This window comes from Symphalangus syndactylus, chromosome 10 (genome assembly GCF_028878055.3).
Source record: "Symphalangus syndactylus isolate Jambi chromosome 10, NHGRI_mSymSyn1-v2.1_pri, whole genome shotgun sequence".
Taxonomy (NCBI): Eukaryota; Metazoa; Chordata; class Mammalia; order Primates; family Hylobatidae; genus Symphalangus; species Symphalangus syndactylus.
In genome coordinates, this window is record NC_072432.2 from 53,593,815 (window position 1) to 53,616,891 (window position 23,077).

Genomic DNA, 23,077 nt, shown 5'->3' on the forward strand with positions numbered 1-23,077 from the left:
AGACAGGGTTTTGCTCTGCCGCCCAGGTTGGAGTGCAGTCGTGCGATCATAGCTCAACACAGCCTCAAACTCCTGGGCTTAAGTGATCCTCCCACCTCAGCCTCCTGAGTAGCTGGGATTACAGGTGTGCACCACACTAGCCCAACTAATTTTTTAAATTATTTGTAAAGATAGAGTCTTACCATGTTGCCCAGGCTGGTCTTGAACTCCTGGCCTCAGTGATCCTCCTGCTGTTGCCTCCCAAAGAGCTGGGCTCACAAGTGTGAGCCACCATGCCCAGCCAAAAAATAACTTAAATGCTTAAAACTGCTTTAAATAATAAAGTCTATTTATTTAAAAAATAATATTAAAATTATTTTGAAACTTAAATATTTGACTTGTGTGTAGACCAGGGCATAGTATTATTTTCAGGAATTAAATTCTTATTTGAATAATGTTAAAAGGATTCAATAAACTCTAAAATCTTTTTAATGTTTTTATTGTCTAAGAAAATGTGAATTGCAGTTTCTTTTCTGGAAATGGAATGTGCAAGGATTTACTTTATATTTATTTATCAATTTGTAATATTCCGACTGCTTTCATATGTGTTAATTTTTTTTCAGTTATCAGAGGGGTGGTAGAATCTAGTGATTAAAAGAATAGATTCTGCAGTCAGACTACCAGAAGGTTAAATCCCAGTTTCTCCATTTAGTAGCTGTGTGATCTTGAGCAAGTTACTTAACTTCTCTGTGCTTTAATTTTATTCCTTATAATGGGGACAAGTATAGTTCCTAACTCATAGAGTTGTTGGATTAATACTGTAAAATACTTGGAACACTAAACACTCAGTGTTGGGTATTTTTATTCTATTTGTATCACAAAATTCTGAGAACGAATAGCAAAGTATTTGAGGATGTGAAGGGGGCAAATGGTAAGTGGAAGAATCAGGGCAGCAATCTTGGCATTGAAGTAGTCTCTAAACAAGATTACTGTTTGTTAGAGTGAGGTATTCCCAGGCCCTTCAGGGAAGGGCCCTTTTCACCTCACAGGAGGTTAAATTCAGGACATTCCAAAGACAGATCTGTTCTTGCTTCAATTAAGTGAATAAAGCAGGTTATAAAGATGGGCTTAGAAGTGCAATATTATATGTTCCATATGATCTCAATCATTAAAACAAAGTATAAAACAAAGACCAGAAAACAGATAACAAGCAAATATGCCAAAATATCAGAGTGTTTGCCACTGACGGTGGAATTGTAGGTTACTCTGTGCTTTTTTATAATTCTCTCTACTTTCCAAATGTTCTGTATTGAGCAAATATGCTGTTTTGATAATCAGAGAGGAAAAGCAGAAAACCAGAATAATGTCAGTAACAGTTGAGATTTGTTCTGTCATACTGGAGTCAAATAATGGAGTCAAAGAGAAGTAGGAGAGAAAGATTTAAAATATAAATCTTCATTTTAGAAGGGGTTTTCTGCTTTAAGCAAGAGCTGCCATGTCCATAGTTTATGAATTTGGCATTCCAGATAAAAATTAAGCAGATATTAATCAAATGTAATTGCAGTTGCACAAAGGCAGACTGCCTCAGTGAGGAAATGAGGTATAGTAAACAGAACCAGGCAGCCTTGTCTTTCCTAGACAGAGTGAAACGCTAAGAAGTTTTTTCCACAAGAGGGCGATAACTGTTCAGAGTTTCATCAAAAGGGCCTATGGCCGCACTGTAAGCCAAGCCACGATGCAAATAAAATAACTTTTTTTCTCACCGAAGAATAAGGAGCTGCACAAGGAGGCGGCAGCTGGAAGGACCACCACGAACACACTGAGGCACACGCAAGTCAGAAGCAACAATTTGTAGCGGAATATAAAGAGGAACTAGTTTACAGAGTCGTTTAAAAAATTATGTTCAAAGACCGTTATTTATATAGACATAAGTTTTTCATGGCTGTTCACATCAGATACTTTTTAATCTGGTGCATCAAACTGGATTAGCACTTTATTCTGTACGAAAATTCTGGAAATCAACAGACCTTCCTATAAGCACTTTGATTCCGCGCTTCCATATTTTAGAATGTGCTTCAATCCAAGTGGGTTTCCTAATAGGAAATGGTTCCCTGAAAAGAAAATGCTTGCGCACGCGGGGCCGGGGGAAATTTTAATTTTCAAATGAAAAGAGATTTTCATTTGTATATGTATATGTATAAAATCTTTGGTGGTGTATGCTTTGCTAAAGTTCAAGGCCAGTTTTCTCTCTAGTAATTCATTGGTGTTTTCTTGCATTTACACTAATTCCAGGACTCGGGTTTTGGTATTGCAGATGTTTCTGGACTTTAGTATTTTCCATCTTCTTGGACCTTTCAGAAGCCACCCTTCGGAGCGCACTTAACTCCCAGATACGTATTCTGCGACTCTACGGAGAGGTGTAATGCTCTCTCTCACTGACGGTCTCGCTGAGGGAGGTCCTGGACTTCGAGATCTTTTCGGTGGTAGAACGGGTGGGGCTGTTTACACTGGTCGCTTCCCCACTTGTTTGGTGTTGGCCTCCACTGGGAGCGCGCCGAACGCAAGATCCTACGGCGCTTTTCCACGCTGTCTGCTTCAATTCTTCCCAAATCTCTACCTTAAGTCCCGGGCAGCAGAAGTTGCGGCAAAGGTGCAGTTCCCACTCTACGGCGTTTACAGGAAGCAAAGAAAGACCGACACGTTCTCCCTCTCGCCCTGCTATCCTACCTCAAGAGTAGGTTGGTTCAAGCTTGGGGACATTCTTCTTTCTTCCTTGTATTTCTACCTAGCAATCAGCTCAATCCTTTTAGAACATTCAGTTAAACCCAGCTGTCCCGCGGATTCAGCACAAACAGGCCCTATTCGTCAGGTGAAATGGAGTTACTAAAGAAGTCATCCAGACACTTCAAGCAACTGCATTTTAGAGAGATTTTTGGACTGAAACACACATATAATTCCCTTCATTCCTCTCCCCATCCCCCACCCCAACCCCTTTTTTTGCAGAATAGAAATTGACTTTCTGCGGGTACACTTGAGTATCCCGACATTTGACATTACTGTATTGGGGCAGAACCGTTATCATCCCTCCCTTCAGAATGTTAGTACGTTTAGCTGAGAGTTCATTTGCATTCCTTCCGTTAGTTACCTTGAATTTGGTGGCCATTCTTTTAACTTAAAACAAGTATCAAAACGCGCTTGGCATTTCTGCGTCAAGGGTTAGACTGCAGGTAGAGAGGTCAAGTGGACGGCACAGGCTAGGCAACAATGCCCGCAAGGTAAAAACAGTAACCAGAAAACAAACGCGGTTGTTTCCAGCCTCAAAGTCGAGGAGCACAGAACCTTCCTCACCACCACCCTTTTAACCCTTTTTGCAACCTCAGAATTTGCCAAACCGCTTTCATTTATTTTTCAATTAAAATGCAAATCATTTGCTTTCAAACAGAGCCCCCCATCCCCATTAGATATACTGTGTAGAGATGCGCCGGGATCCTTGCGACCACGTGTTATACGTCCACTCCCGAGGGGTACTTGAAAAAGTCCCACTTTATTAGGTTGTGGGCAGGAAGGCATGCTGGTTTCGGAGATCCCCAAGAAAGAGCAAGTCCTGACTCTCAAAGGCATCTGAACGCAGTGCGTTAAGACTGCCCCACCAGAAACAGGCCTCCCGCGTCAGCGGGACCAGGACTTGGGTCCCGAAACTGCTTTCAACCCCGCAGTTAGAGCGGAGGGCAGGGCGGTCTTCCCCCGGGAGTGACAGGGGGCAGCCCACCCTCTCCGAGGACGCTCTGTCGTTCTCACCGCTCCCAGCTGTAGATAGGTAGCAGATCCACTACAACCAGCACCTGGCAGGAGGCACCCGCCTGCCTTCCAGTGCTGCCCAGCGTGCGTCTGCAATACACGCTGCCCTACGCGGGATCGAGCACCCAGGGCTCACCCCCTCACTACCAGGGATCAAGGTACACGGATCCGGAATTTTTTATTGTCATAATTAAGAACAATGCTGCCATTTTAATTTGGCAATGCAAATGATACGTAAAAGTGAACGATGGAGACATCCTTACACCAAGCGTTGCAACTATTTACTCAAGACAGTTCACCAGGAGTTGGATTGAGTTGAATTTCAGTCTCAATCTCTCCCCCACCCCCGTGTCTCTCTTTGGCAACCCCGCCCCCAATAGTAGATACTAATATTCTCAGTAGGGAAATGTTCAACTCTCTTGCGAGTCATAATATTTACATGAGATAAAAAGGGGATAACTCTTTAACATTGGAATCTTTGGGGATGACTGGCCTCTTTTCCTCCCAATTCCTACCTAGTCCTTGAGAATGCAGTGTCCTGGAGGATGTGAGGAGGTCGCTGAAGGGCCAGGCGCAGAGTGGAGACTGAAGGTTGGGTGCCACCGCCACGGTGGAGTGTCCGAAGGCGAGAAAGGTTTCGTCTGTAACGAAGCCAGAGACGTAGGCGCCCCAGTTTCAAGGCTAGGACCAGCTATGCCTGCCACCATCCTCCCGCAGCCTCCTGGCCGAGGTGGCAGGGCTCTGGGGTTTAGACCCAAGCACTGGATCCCCGCGGGGAAATGCAGACGGTCCGCACATCAGCTCTCTTCTGAAGCAAGAGTCTAGGCTTGACTCCTTAGCATTATTCATGCTGACGAAGGACTTCACCTTACCCCAGGTCAGATTCTAAAGTCCATGAAATAATAGATTTAAACCAGTCTTGAAGTTAATGAAGAAAGATAAAGGAAGAGGAGGACCAAATAACACTGCTTCTATCTTAGAAGGAAATAAAACTGGCAAATATAACCCTTCCTTCCCCCAGTTTCAAACTCAAACTCAAGCTGACCCTTAAAAACTAGTGCTTAGTAAACGAAGGTTATCGAAGCGGAGTACGCCCTCCTGGCTTTTCGTGCTTGGACCCAAATGAGCGCTTTGACACCAATAGCTAAACTCCATCCGTCGGTGGTGCTGATCAAGTTTTATGCTTGAGCCATTTATTACGTTTATTTCTGTTTTCTGCGCATTAAAATTGTAATTAATGATCACATCCAAATTTGCTGTAGCGACCACCTTCCAATGGTGTGTTACTTTAACATGCTGAATTCTCAAAATTGTCAAAGGGTTTTCCTTCTCCAGCCCGCAGTTCAACCCTGTCGGGAACGTAAAGACCAGCCAGAGATGGAAGAGATTTAGAGAGTAAAGGAAACCACCCTTCAACTCCTAAACTCTAGATAGACATCCCACCACCACTGTCCAGGAGCTGGTACATCTCCATCTCCCGTAGCAACTCTACAATTGAGAGTAGGGGCCGGAGTTTTGGAGAGGGTTTTCAAAAGCTTACAGCTCCCAGAGTCTACCTAGATACTTCTGTATCTAAAGTTTCCGCCTAAATTTTGATGATTCTACCGCCATGTAAACCCAAAAGAAATAACAACAATAATCAAAGGGAGAAAAGTTAAGGGAAAAAACTCCCTCACTGTTCTCAGGTATAAACATCACCTGACAGATAAATATTCCTATTAAACGGATTCAGTTTTCAGCGAATTGAGTAACCCATAAATGATAATGAACGCGGTGAGAAGCGACGGGTGTGGGGGAACTCGGGAATGAAAAAAAATAAAGTGGAGGAGAAAGAACAGAAAAGGAAAGCAGGAGGTGGAAAGATGGAAGAGGACGATCCTTCGGCCTACAAGGGGATTAAGGACATCTCTAGGCTTAAGGAGCAACAAATTAATTTACACAATTCTGGGAGAGCCCAGATGGCCTTTAATTAATCCCTTCAAAAGAAGGAGCCAGGCCAGGGCTGCGCCGGCTGCCTGCTCCATTAGCTTCATTTTACAAGGGACTAGACTTAGTTCGAGGTGAGGCGCCCTCCGGAGCTGGTGGGGGAAGGGGATGGGATGACGCGAGCGGGCTAGCGGGGAAGCGAGGGAAGGATATGAACTGCTTTTCCATAAATGGGCTGAGTTTTCATTATTCCTCTCTTTAAAAAGTAATACCCTCTTCGTCTCTGCTTCCCCCTCCCCTTTCTCATTTTATTTAACACAATTAATTGAGGCGGCCACTGGCCCCAGCGCGGAACCGCGCCACTCACCAGCTCCCGCCCCTCCTGGCCCCGCCCACAGGAGAAAGAAGTAGGGATCGGGAGGGGACTAGGCGGGCGCGGCCTTACGGCTAGCCCTCCTCAGCCAATCAGAGGGTGCGGCGCACCCGAGTGGGCGTGCCCCAGGGGGGCAACGCGAGGATCGAGGCGGCGCGCTATTGGACACGGTGGTTACGCCCCCGGCCTGCGCCCGGCTCCCTGGCCCCTGCAGCCTCTGAGTGACGTCCCTCAAAGTTCTCATTTTGGTCCCCCACTTCCCCCTCCCTTTCGTCCCCCAGCTAAAGAGGGGTAGGGAGTGATGCAAATGTTTTATTACCTTTGAGAGCTTCATCCGAACTGTCAGGCCCGGAGGGAGAGAGGAAAGGAGAGAAAGAGCGGAGGAGCCGCGGAGAGGGTCAGTTTGGCCAGAGGACAGGACTTAGAAGACCGAAGCCTGGGAAGCCGCGAAGAAAATGCCAGAGAGGAGAGTCAAAGGCTGAGAGTGAGAGGGAGAGAGGGCGCGGGGGTGGGGCGGGGGTCGCCAGGCCCGTTTGCAGAAGTGGACTGACGAGCGGCGCCGAAACCCAGCCGTCAGACTTTTCACACTTAGTCTTTTGTTTTTCTGTGCTTTTTCCTCCCCCTTTTTCTTTTCAATATTGCAACTCCAGTGGCCCGTGGCCCAGACGGCAAGGCGGGTGGAGGTGAGGATCTGGGAGCCGCGGGGATCGGTGGCACTGCCCTTTCTGGCGCAGCAGCCCGGGGCAGCACGGGCGGAGGAAGCCCGCACAGAGGCTAGATCTCCCGCGGGCTGGATGCGCTTTCTCCCCGGGCACAGTGAGCGTCGAATGCGAATCAGCTGCGCAGCCGAAAGAGCAGAGCATCCCAGTAAGATCAGAGGAGCGCCACGGGCTGCACACGGCGTCCTTTGAACCTCCCCAAAGAAAGCAAGCCACCCTCACCCTCCAACTTCAAAGTGGAGGTTCGGCAACTAACTTTGCTACAAACTCTCCGGAGCCAGCCTGGGTTTTGTTTTGCTTATTTCCCGGGGGCAGAAGATGAGAAGTAGCGCACTTTGAACAGCTAAGAAAAGTGAGGAAGAGAGAAGAGCCAGGGATCGAATTTAGGACTCGCGGAACGAAAGGACTGCCTAGCCCGCCGGGACGCCTGCTCTTCTCGGCGAGCTGCTGCCTCCCGCGTGGAGGGTTTGGACATCTCTGCTGCGCAGCTAGGGGAGCAACTCCCGGCGACGGCATTCTTGGCCCAGTTGGCAGCTCGCCTCCGGGCGCGCCGAGTGCCTCTCCCCTCGCGCCCTCGGCGCTTCCGGCTCCTCTGAGCCCCGCGGGGGGCACCAGCCAGCGCCCTCGCTGCAAGGCTACCGTCTCCGGCCTGGCCGTGGGATGTTAGCGGTGGGGGCAATGGAGGGCACCCGGCAGAGCGCATTCCTGCTCAGCAGCCCTCCCCTGGCCGCCCTACACAGCATGGCCGAGATGAAGACCCCGCTGTACCCTGCCGCGTATCCCCCGCTGCCTGCCGGCCCCCCCTCCTCCTCGTCCTCGTCGTCGTCCTCCTCGTCGCCCTCCCCGCCTCTGGGCACCCACAACCCAGGCGGCCTAAAGCCCCCGGCCACGGGGGGGCTCTCATCCCTCGGTAGCCCCCCGCAGCAGCTCTCGGCCGCCACCCCACACGGCATCAACGACATCCTGAGCCGGCCCTCCATGCCCGTGGCCTCTGGGGCCGCCCTGCCCTCCGCCTCGCCCTCCGGTTCCTCCTCCTCCTCTTCCTCGTCCGCCTCTGCCTCCTCCGCCTCTGCCGCCGCCGCAGCTGCTGCCGCGGCCGCAGCCGCTGCCTCATCCCCGGCGGGGCTGCTGGCCGGACTGCCCCGCTTTAGCAGCCTGAGCCCGCCGCCGCCGCCGCCCGGGCTCTACTTCAGCCCCAGCGCCGCGGCCGTGGCCGCCGTGGGCCGGTACCCCAAGCCGCTGGCTGAGCTGCCGGGCCGGACGCCCATCTTCTGGCCCGGAGTGATGCAGAGCCCGCCCTGGAGGGACGCACGCCTGGCCTGTACCCCTCGTGAGTACGACCACCCGCGCCCCGATGCCTGCCTGCCATGCCTGTTCTGCCCACTCCCGGGTCGCGGCCCCTGGTGTGCATGCCGCTCGGTCCATCCTGTGGCCCGCCCCAGTAGTTTGGCAGCGCGGGAATCACACCAGTTAGGTTGGGCCAGGGCTTCCAGAAATGGATTCTCGCTTTTCTGAGCTCGCATGGCTGTATCCAAGCGCCTCCCTAAGTCTTGAGTACGCCTGGGTTGAGCCGGTGTGTGTGTGTTCGTGTGGACCACAGCGCGGTGCGGGACGTGTGTCTCGTCCGAGGCCCTGGCTGTTCCTGAAACGGCCTGGCCAGGACCGCAGGCCTGGCCTGGGTTAGAGAGATGGGGAGGAGAGGGGAAGGAGAGGCCACTGCGTCCCTGCTTTCCCCGCTCCTGCCTGCCGTCCAGCGCCCCATTCCGCCTTCGCCAGCCTAACCCGCTGCCTCTCTTCGAACCAGTGAGGCCCGGCAGCGGTGAGCCCTCCTCCGCCCGGGAAGTGCGTGTATTTGCATGCAGGTCTCCGCCCGGGGTGTCCCCACCTCACCTCTTCGCCCTTGCCACCCGAGTACACTCGGCCATGGTGAGCCCATTGAAGACAGGCCAGCGTCCCCGGGGCAGGGTGAGGGCTTCCAGCCGCTCACCAGCGCTGGGCCCGCGCTTTCCCACCTGCCTCCACTCTGGGGGCTGGCACACGTTGCGTCTGGGCACATTTGGGGACATCGTGGAGCTCAACATCCTAACACAAGAGCGATCCAGGAGAAGAGTGAGGTGAAGGGACACGGCCTGGGGAAAATGTACTATCCCGCAAAGACCTTGCTTGAGGCAAACTGAGTTGCCCTAAAATCACGCTAGTCTTCGGGGTAGTAGGCCGCAGCGCTGCGGAGGCTTCTAGCTTTCCAGGTGGACTTCAGGGCCCAGCCTGGGGTCCTTTTCTCGCTCGGTTCTTCGCCTTTGAGCGAGTCTCCGAAGTTTCTTCCAAGTCTCCGGACCTCCTGAGTGCGGCTGAGCGGCAGTAACTGCGGGAAGTTGCGAAAGCCAAGTGGAGGTTCTCTTGGGAAGCCCGGGGACTGTGGCAGCCAGGCCTGGTGGGGGTGCCAGGGAGACGCTATTGTATCGGTTTTGATGGCCGTATTAGGGGCCGCCAACAAAGCCTGTGCCCCTCCCCCTTCCCCTCTCACCCTCGGCTGCAGCGACGTTAAGACTTGGGGGCGATTTAGCTCTCTTGTGTGCAAAAACAAGGACCCCTTTGTTTCCTGGACACAGGTTAGGGAAGCGTTGAAGGAAAAAAAAAATCTAGTTATTCTCACGCGAAGGCTCCGGGGCCGAACGAGCACCGACTGGATTAGGAGGCGAGGGTGGCCTTTTTCCGGCATTCGTTAATTTAATGGGGCCTTGCGATTAGGCTCTGGCAAACTTTAGCAATAGGCTCCCTAGCTGTTTGACGTCGGTGTTGAGCAGAAGGTATTTACTGCTGCGCCAAAAACGCGGCTTTTAAAAAACAGGTGGATGTAAAAAGGCAAAGGGAGACGCGCCGTTAGTCTGGAAGCGCCACTACACTTCTGGTGTCCGCCACAGACTGAGCTTTCTTTCCCCACAAAACATTGTTTCTCGAGTTCGTTTTTTCCCCCCAGTGCAGCAGCTTGTAACTGATTGTTTTCCCCCCTCTCTCGCTGTTTATTGGTTCTCACAGATCAAGGATCCATTTTGTTGGACAAAGACGGGAAGAGAAAACACACGAGACCCACTTTTTCCGGACAGCAGATCTTCGCCCTGGAGAAGACTTTCGAACAAACAAAATACTTGGCGGGGCCCGAGAGGGCTCGTTTGGCCTATTCGTTGGGGATGACAGAGAGTCAGGTCAAGGTGAGTGGACCTTGCACACCTGGAGGGATAGGTACCGCCCCTGTCGCGCGCGCGTGCACACATGGGCACACACACACACACACACACACACCCCAAACTAACAAACAGTCGCCTGGGAGGTGCGAGTCCGAGGAGCCTGGGGAGAAGTTGAGAGCAGTGAAGGAGGGTGGGGATTACAAAGGCGCTGGGGTCTTGCAGGCGGGCAAACTCTTGATGAACAAAAGGAATCAAGCCCCCGCCTTTGAAATTAGGTTAATCTAGATAGCAGCATGTGCTGGGGGACTCACCATTATTAGAGAATAAAAGCATTACTGAAATATCAGCCCAGAGAATAGATCAGGCCAGTTAGACAGCTTCTATATATTCTATCTGTAGAGATATCCAAGTTTTTGTTTGTCAATTCAGGCTCCACTAGTTATATAATTTCCTAATGTAGATCAGTATTACAGGGCTACTCTATTAATTTGCAAGTAAAAATAAATAAATCCACAGGATCTAACCACTTACCATAGATGAATCTGTTTTTTAGCTAAGCTTAAGGCAATCGCTTTGGAATAGTAATTTTACAAATGAATTGACAAGATTATTACTGAATTATAGGCTTGAATTTGGTTTAAAATAAGTTTATCAACAGATTCGTGCTATTCATGACAACAATTTATAATTAAAACATCACTTTCGTTATAATTGAGTTGTATAGTATATTTCCAAGGAAACAAATTTCAGGAATTTTTTCCTAAAAAATAAAGGGATTGAACAAGCTGGGTAAATTCAATCTGATGGTTTCCTATATTTCCAATAGTCTCTTTTGTCCTTCTTTTTCAGTTTGTTATGTTTGTTTCTTTGGGGTGTAAGTCTGTTTTCATTAGTTCTATTGTTGCTCCTTAAGTAGGAATAACATTAGCCATGTCTGCTGGCTAGTGTGTTTCCCCCTGGACAGCTATCATAAAATAGATTTCAGGAGTGATTTTGTATGTGGCCATTAGGATACCATCACAGTTAAAATTATTTTTTGCAGTAGGTTGGTACAGAGCCTACTGCAATAATCTGGAGGTCTTCATTTTTCACCGTAAATATGTCTATATGGCTAGAAGTGAATTATTATAGCTGTATAAAGAAAATAAAGATCACTTTCTTAACAATTCTGATTCTCTAGATAAAATACATAATGGAGGACAAGAATAAAGGGAGGATAATTCAATATCTTTGGGAAATAGGTTGCTTCTTGCTGATGCTTTAGGTAAAATATGTGTCAGACATCATGAATAAGCTTAAAAATATTTGTATTAAATGTCTTGAGCAGGAACACAGTTAAAATAACATTTGAAAGAATAGACATGCCAATTGTGGAAAATAATGTAATTGACAATTTTTCACGTTTTAAAAATAACCAATGATAATTCTAGCCTTCACTTTACTTTGGGTTTATGAAAAACATTAAAGGTGATTTGAAGTTTGTATTTTAACAGATCTTTTTTTTTTTTTAAAGTGCACCATACATTGTAAGTAAAAACTGGGAGGATATTTTATATCTACCATGTTTGTACACATTCAGATCTGAGATAAGTGAAACAAACAAATGTTTAAAAGTGAAAAGGAGAACAGAAGTAAGTGGGGCAAATGCTGTGCTTTTCCCCCACAATCTACACCGAAAAGCAAGTACGTGTCAGGTTGTTTGAAATTTCTTAATTTAAGAAAGTAAATAAGGAATAAAATCACAGCCACTGTGGGACAACTTTATGAAGGGGGAAAGTTTTCAACTTCAAACTAGCAGGCAGGAAAGTGAACTCACTTTTAGGGACACTCATTTTTCAGTTTCCAAGTTTTGTTTTTATTTTTGAGAACTCACTCACTGACAACCTCAATACTCTTGTTACCATCGTTATGGCAACGGCGGTCAGTTTGTTGGTGCCAGTTACTCAGGGGGAACTTGGGGCGACGGAGACTGACTTTGACGGCCGAGAAAAGGGAGGGCTGCGAGGGAGGGCAGCAGGCTTTCGGGGGGCCGCGGGAGGGCCATCGAGATGCGGGAGTGGTAGCACGGCCTGGATCTGCTCGTTCAATTCCTCGCCCTTGCCTCCCCTCTCCTCCCTTTTCTCCTCCCTCAGGTCTGGTTCCAGAACCGCCGGACCAAGTGGAGGAAGAAGCACGCGGCCGAGATGGCCACGGCCAAGAAGAAGCAGGACTCGGAGACCGAGCGCCTCAAGGGGGCCTCGGAGAACGAGGAAGAGGACGACGACTACAACAAGCCTCTGGATCCCAACTCGGACGACGAGAAAATCACGCAGCTGCTGAAGAAGCACAAGTCCAGCAGCGGCGGCGGCGGCGGCGGCCTCCTACTGCACGCGTCCGAGCCGGAGAGCTCATCCTGAACGCCGCCGCCCGCCGCACCTTCCCGGCTCCGGCCTCCACCTCTGGGGCGGCGAGGGGCGCGGGGACCGCGCGCACGCCGTGCCTGCCCGCTCTTCGGGGCCCGGAGGACCCGGCCCTGCCTGCAGGGACCCTTTGCTATTTTTGAGATGTACATATCTATTTTTTTAACCTTGAAGTTGTGGGAGGGGATGTGGGGGAGAGAGACTCCGGGGTTGATAAGGCAAGGAAGACCACCAAATGCACTGCGTAAATGTCGCTACTGAAACCCGCAGCCGGGCCACGGTCCCAGCCCCGTCCCCATCGGCGGGCAGCGGCCTCAGCGCCCGGGTCCCCCTCGTCCCCAGATATTGCCCCCGCGGGTGGCGGGGTAGGGGGCGCCGAGAGGTGCTGTGGAAGGGCTCACGCCCACCGCGCGGGGGACCTCGGAGCGAAGCGGGCGGGCGCTGCCACCGATGGGCAGAGGGACGTTTCCCCCCCCACACACACTGCTGTGCAACTAAAGTAACCTGTTGAAGGCTCTTTGTAAATAAATCGTGAGTTACACTGACTAGAAGTTACTTTATTGTGAATATTTAAAATGTAAAATGCTTTTTTGAATTTCGTATAAAAAGATGGACCTTCTTCCTTCTCCTCCTCCCCTTTGAAGAGCCACTCAAGCCACACCTTCCCTTTTATTTTGAACTTAATTTGAGAAGCGTAGAATAGAATGTCATCACCTTCTCCGTCCCTTCCTCTCGTTCCTCTTTCCCGTTTGGATTTGCAGAATCTCACCTTTCCCCTTCACCTCTTCACGCCCTGCCCTGCCCTGCCCACCCCCTGGATCTGCACTGCGCTCCCGCCCCCCGGACTTGAAGTGGAAGACGTGGGAACCAGGGAGGGCCTCTCACCTGCCTCCCTGTTCCTCTCTGAAATTGCACAGTCGTTTGTTGCTATTTATTAGTGATTTAAAGAAAATATTGGGGAGGGAGGGGCTACAATAGCTTGTATTTAACTCCTTTCTGATAAAAATGCGTGTTAAAGTAGGTGGTGGGAATTGTTACAACCGCTCTGGGTCTGAAACATAAAAATTCATTTAGTTGCTGTAATTGAATTTGAAGTGTTTTGTATCATAAGAATACTATAGAATATGTAAATTGTTTTCTTTTTAAAGCTAATAATGGTGATATATTAGCATCTTTAACCTTTATTAATTTATATAAGGAATTCGGTTTGTAAAGAGAAGAAAACCCCCTTTGCAAGACCAGTTAAATGTAATGCACTTTCTGTTTCAAAGGATAAATCAAATTAAAAAAACAGTTTGAAGACGTCTGTTGCCTTGAATGAAAGGGTACAGATCATCTGATCTCATCAGAGATCTCAAATAATAAAAGTCAAGACCACAAAAAAATGGTATATCGGTTTCTTGGGTGAAATAGCTGTTACTTAATTTTTTTTTCTTTGGATGAGTGATGTCACATTTCTCATTTTCCTGGATAGGAAAATAAAATAAATGCAGCCCCACTCATGGTGATTCTTGGAGAGACTAGTTTAGCTAGCTAGCTGCTTCTGATGTCTGTGTTGTCTAATTTCTTCCTGATCGCTTTTTCCTTTTCCAGGAAGTCCCTGGGGTTGGGGGGCAGTTGGGAAGAGCTCATTTCCATATATCCAAGATAGCTCCTCAGTCAGCCCCTATTCGATTAGCGTAGAGGAGGCAGCAGAGCTCGCTGGTTGAGTAGCACTGCTGTTTGATGCTAATATTTCTCCCCCTGTAGCTGTAAGACTGAAGAAATTGTGGAAAGACAGAAGCCTTGATTTTACTAAACATTACTGTAGAAGGATGAATTTAAAGAAAGCTTCCTTTAACTGATGTAAAAACATTTTAGGGTTAAGAAAGCAATGTCATAGCTTCTCCAGCTGAATTTGAAAAAAAAAAAAAAAATTGGGAAGGCCAGGGCTGTATCACTGTTTTGGGATCTTTTTGTTTTTAGACACTCGGTTTCAGGTTCAGTGAAATATCATTACCTCCTTAGTGTTTCGGGTTAATGAGCTTGTGTTCAAAGAGAAAAAAAATCAATAGAGTTCAGTAGATTCTTCAGGCTAAAGAAAGTATAGGTCTGTTTGTTCCCTTGAAAGTAAAACATAGTTGAAAACTAAAATTTTCACAAATTCCACAAAATGAAATTGCCTAAAGAGAAATTATTGTAGAATGCAATGCTAATGGCATGGTTTAACAGAAAGGCTGAAAATCTGTCCTCTTTTTTTTTTTTTTCTAGTTTGTGAAGTTCTCAGGGAGTTTCAAACTCTTCTAAATTTCCGTCTTCTTAGCATGACTAAGGTATGTGTCCTTCAGAGAAGCAGCTATTTTGAAGGAGGATTTGCTGTGCTGGGATGATTTCTATTTTAGCTGTGAACAATACCTTCCTTTCTTTCTTCTTTTGTTTTCCTTCCTTTTTTCTTTCCTCCCCGCTTCCTTCCTTCCCTTCCCTTCCCCCTCTCCTTCCTTCCTTCCTTCCTTCCTTCCTTCCTTCCTGCCTGCCTGCCTGCCTGCCTGCCTGCCTTCCTTCCTGCCTTCCTGCCTTCCTTCTTGCCTTCCTGCCTTACTTCCTTCCTCTTCCTGTTTTCCTTTCTCTCTTCCTCTATATTTCTTTCCCTTTTTATAAAAGGACAGGGGTGGGTGGGTAGGGAGGACACATCACCTATTGTCCTGCAACTGTATTTTATCATTTAATTTTTGAAAATGAGAACATTTTTTCTACTTTATTCCTTTTAGCCTTTACTCACCCCTCCTCTGCCTTGAAAAGCCAAGCAACTTTTTATTTATTCTTCCTAAAAAAACACAAAAACTCACAATATAATTAGAGTGTTATTCCCAAAATTTAATAATAGTAGTAATAGTAGCAGTAGTAGTAATATAGTAGTACTAGTCACAGAAAACTTGGAACTAAAATTGAAGCTTTTTCTCAAAAAGTAAACAGGTTGATAGCATTTATTCCAAGTTAGAGGCGTGGGAAGAAACCTCTCGCAAATCCCTTAGGAAGCGTTCCTCTGTGCTCTTCACCTTTCCATTCTGAGCATCTGAGAAGGGTGAAAGCTGATGCCTGGACTCCACTCCACAGGCAAATCTGTAGAGGAAGGACAGGTCTGTGAGCTTGCCAGCCTGAGTACTGATGTGCTCTGAGGTGTGTGGGTGGCAGTCAGAGTTGGGCTCTGGAGCCAGGCTGCACTGGCGTTTGCTCCTTTTTCTATTTGACTGCAGCAGTGGCTTGAGGTTTCCAGTTAATTTACTTCCACACAGCACTCCAGCTGGCCCCCAGTTGCAACTGGCCCCATAAAACTGAGAATGAGAGAGAAGAGGGACATCTTACCCCTAATTCCCTTTTTCTTGGTTGGTTTGGTTTATTTCCATTTATGTGCAACAAGAACAGTTTTTCACAAGGGTTAACTTGTGGGGAAACTGAGGAGACACTCTACAGCTTAAGTAATGGAGAGTAAGAATCATTTTTCATTTTGGTTCAAAAATTTTATGGCATTAACAACCATAAGCGTCTGATTAAGGCTGTCAACCAACCATTACAGCTAACAGGGTCATGCTTTAAAAATAAAAAAGTCACAGCAAGTGGCTTGATGGACCACTGCATTTAAAAAGTCTTACAGGCATCAGAATGCCAACAGTGGAAAACAGATAAAAACAAGGGTGTGTGTGTGTGTGTGTGTGTGTGTGTGTTGAAAGAACGGGTAAAACTGCTTTTTCATTTTTGTTGGTATGTGTTTCTTTTCCTAAAAAGGAAAAGGCAATGGGGCTGCAAGGGAGATATAGAGTGGAAGAGAAGGGCCTTGGATTTGTGTCTCAGATGTCCCAGCAGCATTTGCTGCTTCTACTCTGTTCTCTTTCTGGGCCCCGAAGTCCAGGCTCAATTCTTGCACTTGGTGAGTAATTTTCTCTTTGGTTCACATTCAGGATTCTGTAACTTAAAGCTCCATGCCTTTCCTCCCAGAAGCTGTGCTGTGTTGAGCGGCTTTCCAAGCTTGTGAGCAGTTTAATCCGCTATTCTTTTCCCTGTTTCAGAGACAGTGGGAAGAGGGGGAACTGAAAATCACTGATTCTTTTCTAGAAATTTCCTAATTGCTCAGTGGGTAGGGAGTTTGGACTGCAGGCCAGCTTTTCTTGGAAAAGAGACTGGGATGCATTTGCAACCTTTTGGAGCCTAATATTGTGTATTAATAGATGAGTACGTTATTATACCAGCATCAACTTGGGGAGATCCACAGTGCCCTGTCCTTTAAGTTGATGATCAGCAGGGACACACACACACACAGACACACACACACACACACACACACACATGAGAGGTGAAATTCCACTAGGGAACTCCTAGCACTGAATAGTTTAAAGACACAGTGGCTCCTTTGTTAATCACTGACAATAGGATCTTGTAGTAACAACAAAGGTAAGTGGTAGATTTCTTCTGTAAACTCTATTTTATGTTAATTCGAACAAATTTCTCTGCACTAAATTTCTTCCTTCTTACCATACACACAGATACATGCAAAAGGTGCTCTTTCCTCCTCTTGTGACTTTTTTTTTTGGCCAGTTATTCAGGACAATTATTTTATTCCTTTTTTTTGACAGGAAAGTGTGCACTTTTTTCTTCCATAGCATTTAGACTGTGAGTTTTAGGAAGAAACATATTCTCCCTAATATAGCCCCTTTTAAGATCTATAGAAAACACAGCAATACAACCCTCTCTCCCAGCCTATTAATGGAAAGTTTGACTGGGGAGTAATGATGGTTTGAGCAGGATGACTAAGGAATAGGGTATTTTCCTGAAATTGAGCCTTCAATGTTCCAGAGATTGGCTTAGAGTTGTTCCACAAACTGAAGGTTTATCTGAGACCCTGGGAGATTCACTCTCTAGTCTTCCTCTTTGATCCAACATTGGTCACCCAAAGATGAAATGTTTAGATGTGCATCATTTGTTCTGATGCTCCAAAGCAGCCACTTCTATTGACTAACACACTTGAAGACTTTGAAGAGTAGAGCATAATGTCTGCATGGTATTTGATATCTACTGGTGGGTGGCCAGAATTCTGAAGTAGAAGCTTCATTCAGAGTTTCTATTTTAGTACACTTTGAATAAGGGCTAGTTTGGTTGAAGGTACGTTCGAAAATGGATTGCTTCCTCATTGTCAGGAAAGAATTTTTACTATGTAATTTAAATAAGTGCATATTATTTTTTCAGAGGGACCTTACCACCCTTCTAGTATAACATTTTGCCTATGTCTACCTCGGGAAAGCCAAAATAAATTATGAGGCATAATTATCCTATGTATTTACTTATTATAAGGGACAGATATATCAAATTCAGGAAAGAAGCCAGTATATAAATTCCTTTTGCCTTTGTAACATATAATTTTATTTTTGGGGGGTTGGGTGAATTAATTATGAAAACACTGTCCATCATCAATAAATTGTTTGGGACAAATCTATTTGCATAGACCACAGAAAGTTAAGATTGCTGAAAATCCATTGACTTAGTTATTACCACATGGTTTAATCATCTTCAAACAAAGGCATTCAACAAATTTTCATGCCTTTAATCTGAGCTCCATACAGGAGTCCATGGTTTATATTAATTTCTCTATCATTTGCCAGCCTTGGTCCTTGAATTTTATGCTATGGCTCAGCTCTTGAAAAGAATTTTGGAAACTTTTTTTTGACCCTAGATTTTTCTTCCTTCTCTGTACTCTTTACTTGGTCTGTAAGGATTTGTCAGTTTTTATTCTCAAAACCAAATGGTCTCAAGTGAATGAGAGGATATAAGGAATCTTTCATTCTTGCCACAAGATCACAATGATCAAGAGATCATATAGTGATTGAGAGCAGGGCTCCACAGGTAGATTAGGGATAATAATTGCACCTACTTCATAGAATTATTGGGAGAATGAAATGAATTAATACATATGAACAGTACCTGGCACATAGTAAGCTATGAAAATTGTAGCCATCATTGTTGTCATCACCATCATCATCATCATCATCATCATCAGCAGCAGCAGCAGCAGCAGCAGCAGCAGCAGTAGCACCATCAAGAAAGGCCCTGTCTCAGGTTGCCTTTAGCTCTAGCCCTGCTGTCTTGTGCAACCAAGGAAAGATTATGAAAAGTAATCTCTTTTCCACTATGACAGCAAGAAAGAGAAGCTATGACAGCAAAGGAGGTTTTCTTCTATGTAAACCTTAAAGCCTGACTACCTGAAGTGGTTTTTAAATATTTTTAAAAATTATTTTATTTCTTCCTTTAAAAGATGGATCCTAATTCCTGTGTTCTTGGGTATGGGCTAAATTCAGTGTCTTGCTTCTAGTGAATACAGTGTAGGTTACTCTCCTTGTACTTTCTCTTGGATCACTTGATCTGGACGAAGCCAGCTGCAGTGTTGCCCCTATATAGAGGTCCATGTGGTGAGGAACTGAGGCATCTGCAGGCTTGTGCGAGGCCCTGAGGCAGAATCACCCAGCTGAACCCTCTGGGATTCCTGACCCATAGAAACTGTGTCAGATCACGTTTATTGTTTTAAGCCATTAAATTATGGGATAATTTGTTACATAGCACAGACAAGCAATACCCTATCTAATAGACCTATCTTTGTTCTCTGGATAAAGAGTAGTCTATTGAAAGTAAAGATTCTTGAAGAAGGCATCTTTCATAATTACTTAAAGTCATTTGAAAATGCCATCAGACTGACACTATGTGGTACGAAAAGAAGCACCACTGTTAACTTCATTAGGGAGAGGAGACGTGAGCCCTAGCGCTGGTTTCTATTTTTTGCCAGTAACTTGATCCCAGACATTTCTTCCTCTATACAATTATGTCAATCAAACTTTCACAAAGTTGTTGTGAAACTCAAAAGCAAAGTCTTTATAAAGTGACATACAAATGTAAGAGGTGATGATTATATCCTGTAATATGGCTGTGTAGTTTGGCTAAATGTATCATAACTGGTGCTTCCCATGAAGAAATCTCAGACATGGACAGAACCTGGATCTGGTTCACAAGCCAGTAATACTTATCTTCTCCCCACAAGATGCGGCCAGAGACACACTTCCAACATTACTCTGCCTGCTTGGATGATGGGAAATCTAAAAACAAACAAACAAATAAAAAACACAGATACAAACAAACAAAAACCTCAGGGAAAGAAAAGAGACATAAAGAGTCTCTTTTCACTTTTCACCGAGTTTCAAGTTAGGACTGAGCATTTGGAATTTGCCCCTTTTACCTTTCCTTTGAAAACTAGGGATATGACTCTCTTTTGAGAGAGTCAAAGTTGCAAGAAGGCAGGAGATGGGGGAGTGGATGAGAGGTGCTGAAGCTGCTGTTGATTTCCTGGGGCATAAGAAAGGAAGGGAGGCAGCAAGCCCTCAAAAGAATAGAGCAAGACCCCTAGGAGTCAGGGGAACCAGCTCTTGATTAAGAGGGAAAGCTCCTGTAGACCTTGCTTTTTCCAGTGTGAGTTTGGGCCTTACTTGCCAACTGAAGTTTATGGGCAGAAGGTTCTTCCTCTTTGACCATCTACTCCACTTTTGCACACCTCTCAGAACACTACTTAAGCAGAGTGAGGTCAGGGGACCAGGGAAACAGTACAAACAGCAAATACAGTTGAAAACTTGGGCTTCAGTACCTCTGATATAAAAAGCAGTCCCACTGCCTGTCTAGGTCTTGATAAACACAATTCAAAGAGAAAAGGGACTGCAAAGGCAAATATGAAATCAGCACATCGTCATTAACTTCCATTAGATAGAAAGTAAGGGACAAATGGATGACTCCAAGAGCCTTTGCTGTCAGCACACTTAAGGTGATTGTGTCAGCCAGGGACCCATGCTCTACCTGCAAGGGCCATGATGGTTTCCAAGTGAACAGTATCTATCTATCTCTCTCTCTCTCTCTCTCTCTCTCTCTGTCTGTCTGTCTCTCCATCCATCCATCTATCTATCTATCTTCTGTAGTATAGTGCTGTGTTGTTTTGCCCAGGAGAAGAAAGTGCCTCAGAGAGACTTGATAGGCCAAAGTGGGTGACAATTTGGACAGAGCTGTATCAGTACTACCTCTTGGAAAACTTTTAAACCTGGAATAGTCAGACTTTGAGGGCATAAGGTCATACACAGCTTGTTTCCTCTTGTATCCTGGGGACACTGTGCATGCTCAGGTACACACACACACACACACACAACCCCCCCATAAGAAGTGATAGGAAACTTTGTATTCTCTTGATGGTTTTAAAGAAAATGATAGACCTTTAATGCAGCCCTTTCCCTTCTTTTACTCTGGAGAGAAATGATCTTCAGGCCATCAGGAGTCTCCTCTTCGTCTTTTTTTTTTTTTTTTTTTTTTTTTTGAGATAGAGTTTCACTCTTTTTGCCCAGGCTGGAGTGCAATGGCACGATCCCTACGCAATGCAACCTCCGCCTCCTGGGTTGAAGCGATTCTCTTGCCTCAGCCTCCCGAGCAGCTGGGATTGCAGGCATGCGCCACTACGCCCGGCTAATTTTGTATTTTTAGTAGAGATGGGGGTTTCTCCATGTTGGTCAGGCTGGTCTCGAACTCCCGACCTTAGGTGATCCACCTGCCTTGGCCTCCCAAAGTGCTGAGATGACAGGCGTGAGCCACCGCACCTTTCTACATCTGATTATTATGTAATAGTTTGACAAATTGCTAGAACAGGGTGTTTGGGAGCCCTTCTGCCCTAAAAAGGGTATGTGTTCTACCTTAATGGTCTCATCGTTCAATTCCTTTTCTTCAGTGCTTTTTCTATAACGCTGACTTACAGCAACAGACACCCTGCTGTTTAGGAGAGGCTAGGAAAAGCCTTAGGTGTAGTTCTTTGCCTCTCAGAATCTGGTGTCCTTTACCCCATGACTGGGGATTGGATAGGAATGGGGAACCGTGTGGTGGTCCTCCCGGCTCTGTCACACAGCTGAACTCCGGGCTGTCTTATTTTATCTGCTCCTATTCGGCGGGACAGAAAACTCACTGTTTCCCATACCCTGCGTTTCTCGCTCATTGCGGGCACAAACCAGGCTCTCTTTGAAGAACAGGGTCGGTATAAGAGCAGAGAATGAAGGAACTTGGCTTTTCCCGGAGCGGGGGTGGGGTGGGGGGGGAGGTCCTTATGTGGAGGAGAAAGACTTCCTGGACTGGGACCACGGTTCCTAAGGGAAGAGTTTGGAATGTGCTCTGCGGTCCCACCTACAGGAAGGAGCTATAGAATCTCTCTGAATGCCTGAAGAGGCTGTACTGGGCCTGGGCCTCCCAGAACTTTCCCTTTAGGTGAGGAGAGACCTGAAGGACCTAAAGGCTGGAGCTCCCAGCGACGACTCTGGTTTAAAAAGGCCCTGGAAAGAAAACATGCAGAAGTTGTAGGGGTTAATGTTCCCTTTCAATCACAGACAAAGGTCAAAATGAGACAAATCGGAATTTGTCTTGATTAAATGAGGAGTCAAAAAATGCGGTTTTGTCTGTTGTTCTCATCTGCTCCGAAAGAAGTCTCTCCCAACCCCGCAGGAGAATCCCATACAGAGGCTCAGTCTGGGCCTCTTTGCACACTCTGCGGCGTCGAGTCCAATGGGTGCAAGGGAGAGGAGAGGGCAAGCGTGTGTCTGTGGGGGCGGGTTTCATGGCTGGACTTGCTGCGTGGGTGATCCCAGGACTAAGGCAATTAGAACGCTCGGGATTGGCTGGCTTCTGTAGTTTGCTTATCGATGGCCTTAAGCCCAGACGGCACCACGTCTGTCTGTATCCATCGCACAACCTGTAAAGCGGCTGCGCCTACTCGCAGTGGAAAGGGCGCTACAGGCCCCGGATCTTCCCAGAAGCTCCACCACTTCAGGGCAGGAAAAGGCAGCCGTGGCCGCTGCCTTCAGTTGTCCAGCTGTCCCTTCCTTTACACACCCTTCCTCGCGTGTTCTCTCCTCTGCGACTCTTCCACAATTTGGACTGAGCTGAAATCCAGTCATGGCGCATCTCGGGGAGCTAGTCTCCGCACGCCACCAGGTTCTTGATAATATATCCTGTGTCTACTTTCGGGGATGACAAAGCTCAGAAAATTCAAGCGAGCTAGGATGTGCCCGGCACTGTGTTTCCTTCTCTGGTCCAGCTTCTACCTTTCGGCAAATTCTTTACAGAGCCCGGCCGAACGAAGTCTGTTTGGGATTTAGGACGTTGGTCGCCATACCTGGCCCAGTTCCCTAGTGCTGGGGGCAGGCTCCGTTCCTGGGCCCCGGGCCCTGCAACCTCAGCCTGGGGTGCTGGGCACACGCGGGCCTCGGAGTTTGTGCGCTCCACCCACTGCTGCTACCAGTGCGTGGCCAGTTGGGCTCCCTCCCCCAGGACAAGTTCCCGGGAGGTCCCCCCGAGACCAGGGGTACCATCATCCCTGGGTATCGCCGTCCTGAGAGCCCTGCCAGAGGCGTGGCTTCGCAGAGAATGAAACTGGGGTGTCCACGGTAGAGCCCAGCACAGTACGCTCTCCCTGTTTTCCCTACCTCCGGTGTTTTCAGCGCAAGCTTCGGAGACGTAGCCTGAGCTTCCCATGCCGGGCACGCCCCCTGCAGGTCTGGCCTGCAGCTCGGCGCTACGGATCCTGGACGCAGGGGTGCCCGGCTCTCCCCAGCGGTGCCTGTTAACGCCCTCTGCAGGACGGGCAGGCTCTCCAACGCTGACACGCGC

The 23,077-nt window shown here is 47.2% G+C and overlaps 1 protein-coding gene across 2 annotated transcripts; it reads left to right on the top strand.

Moving 5' to 3' along the window:
* The first annotated feature begins 6,390 nt into the window (after nucleotides 1-6,390).
* On the top strand, nucleotides 6,391-13,746 carry NKX6-1 (NK6 homeobox 1). 2 transcript variants are annotated; one of them, XM_055296202.2, is made up of 4 exons: nucleotides 7,404-8,125; nucleotides 9,832-10,004; nucleotides 11,494-11,506; nucleotides 12,113-13,411. In XM_055296202.2, exons 1-4 carry the CDS (start codon nucleotides 7,456-7,458, stop codon nucleotides 12,520-12,522), a joined length of 1,266 nt encoding a protein of 421 aa, XP_055152177.2. In that variant the 5' UTR covers nucleotides 7,404-7,455; the 3' UTR covers nucleotides 12,523-13,411. The 2 variants fall into 2 exon arrangements, with proteins under 2 accessions (XP_055152178.1, XP_055152177.2); XM_055296203.2 differs by lacking the exon at nucleotides 11,494-11,506 and having other exon boundaries at nucleotides 6,391-8,125; nucleotides 12,113-13,746.
* The last annotated feature ends 9,331 nt before the right edge of the window (nucleotides 13,747-23,077 follow it).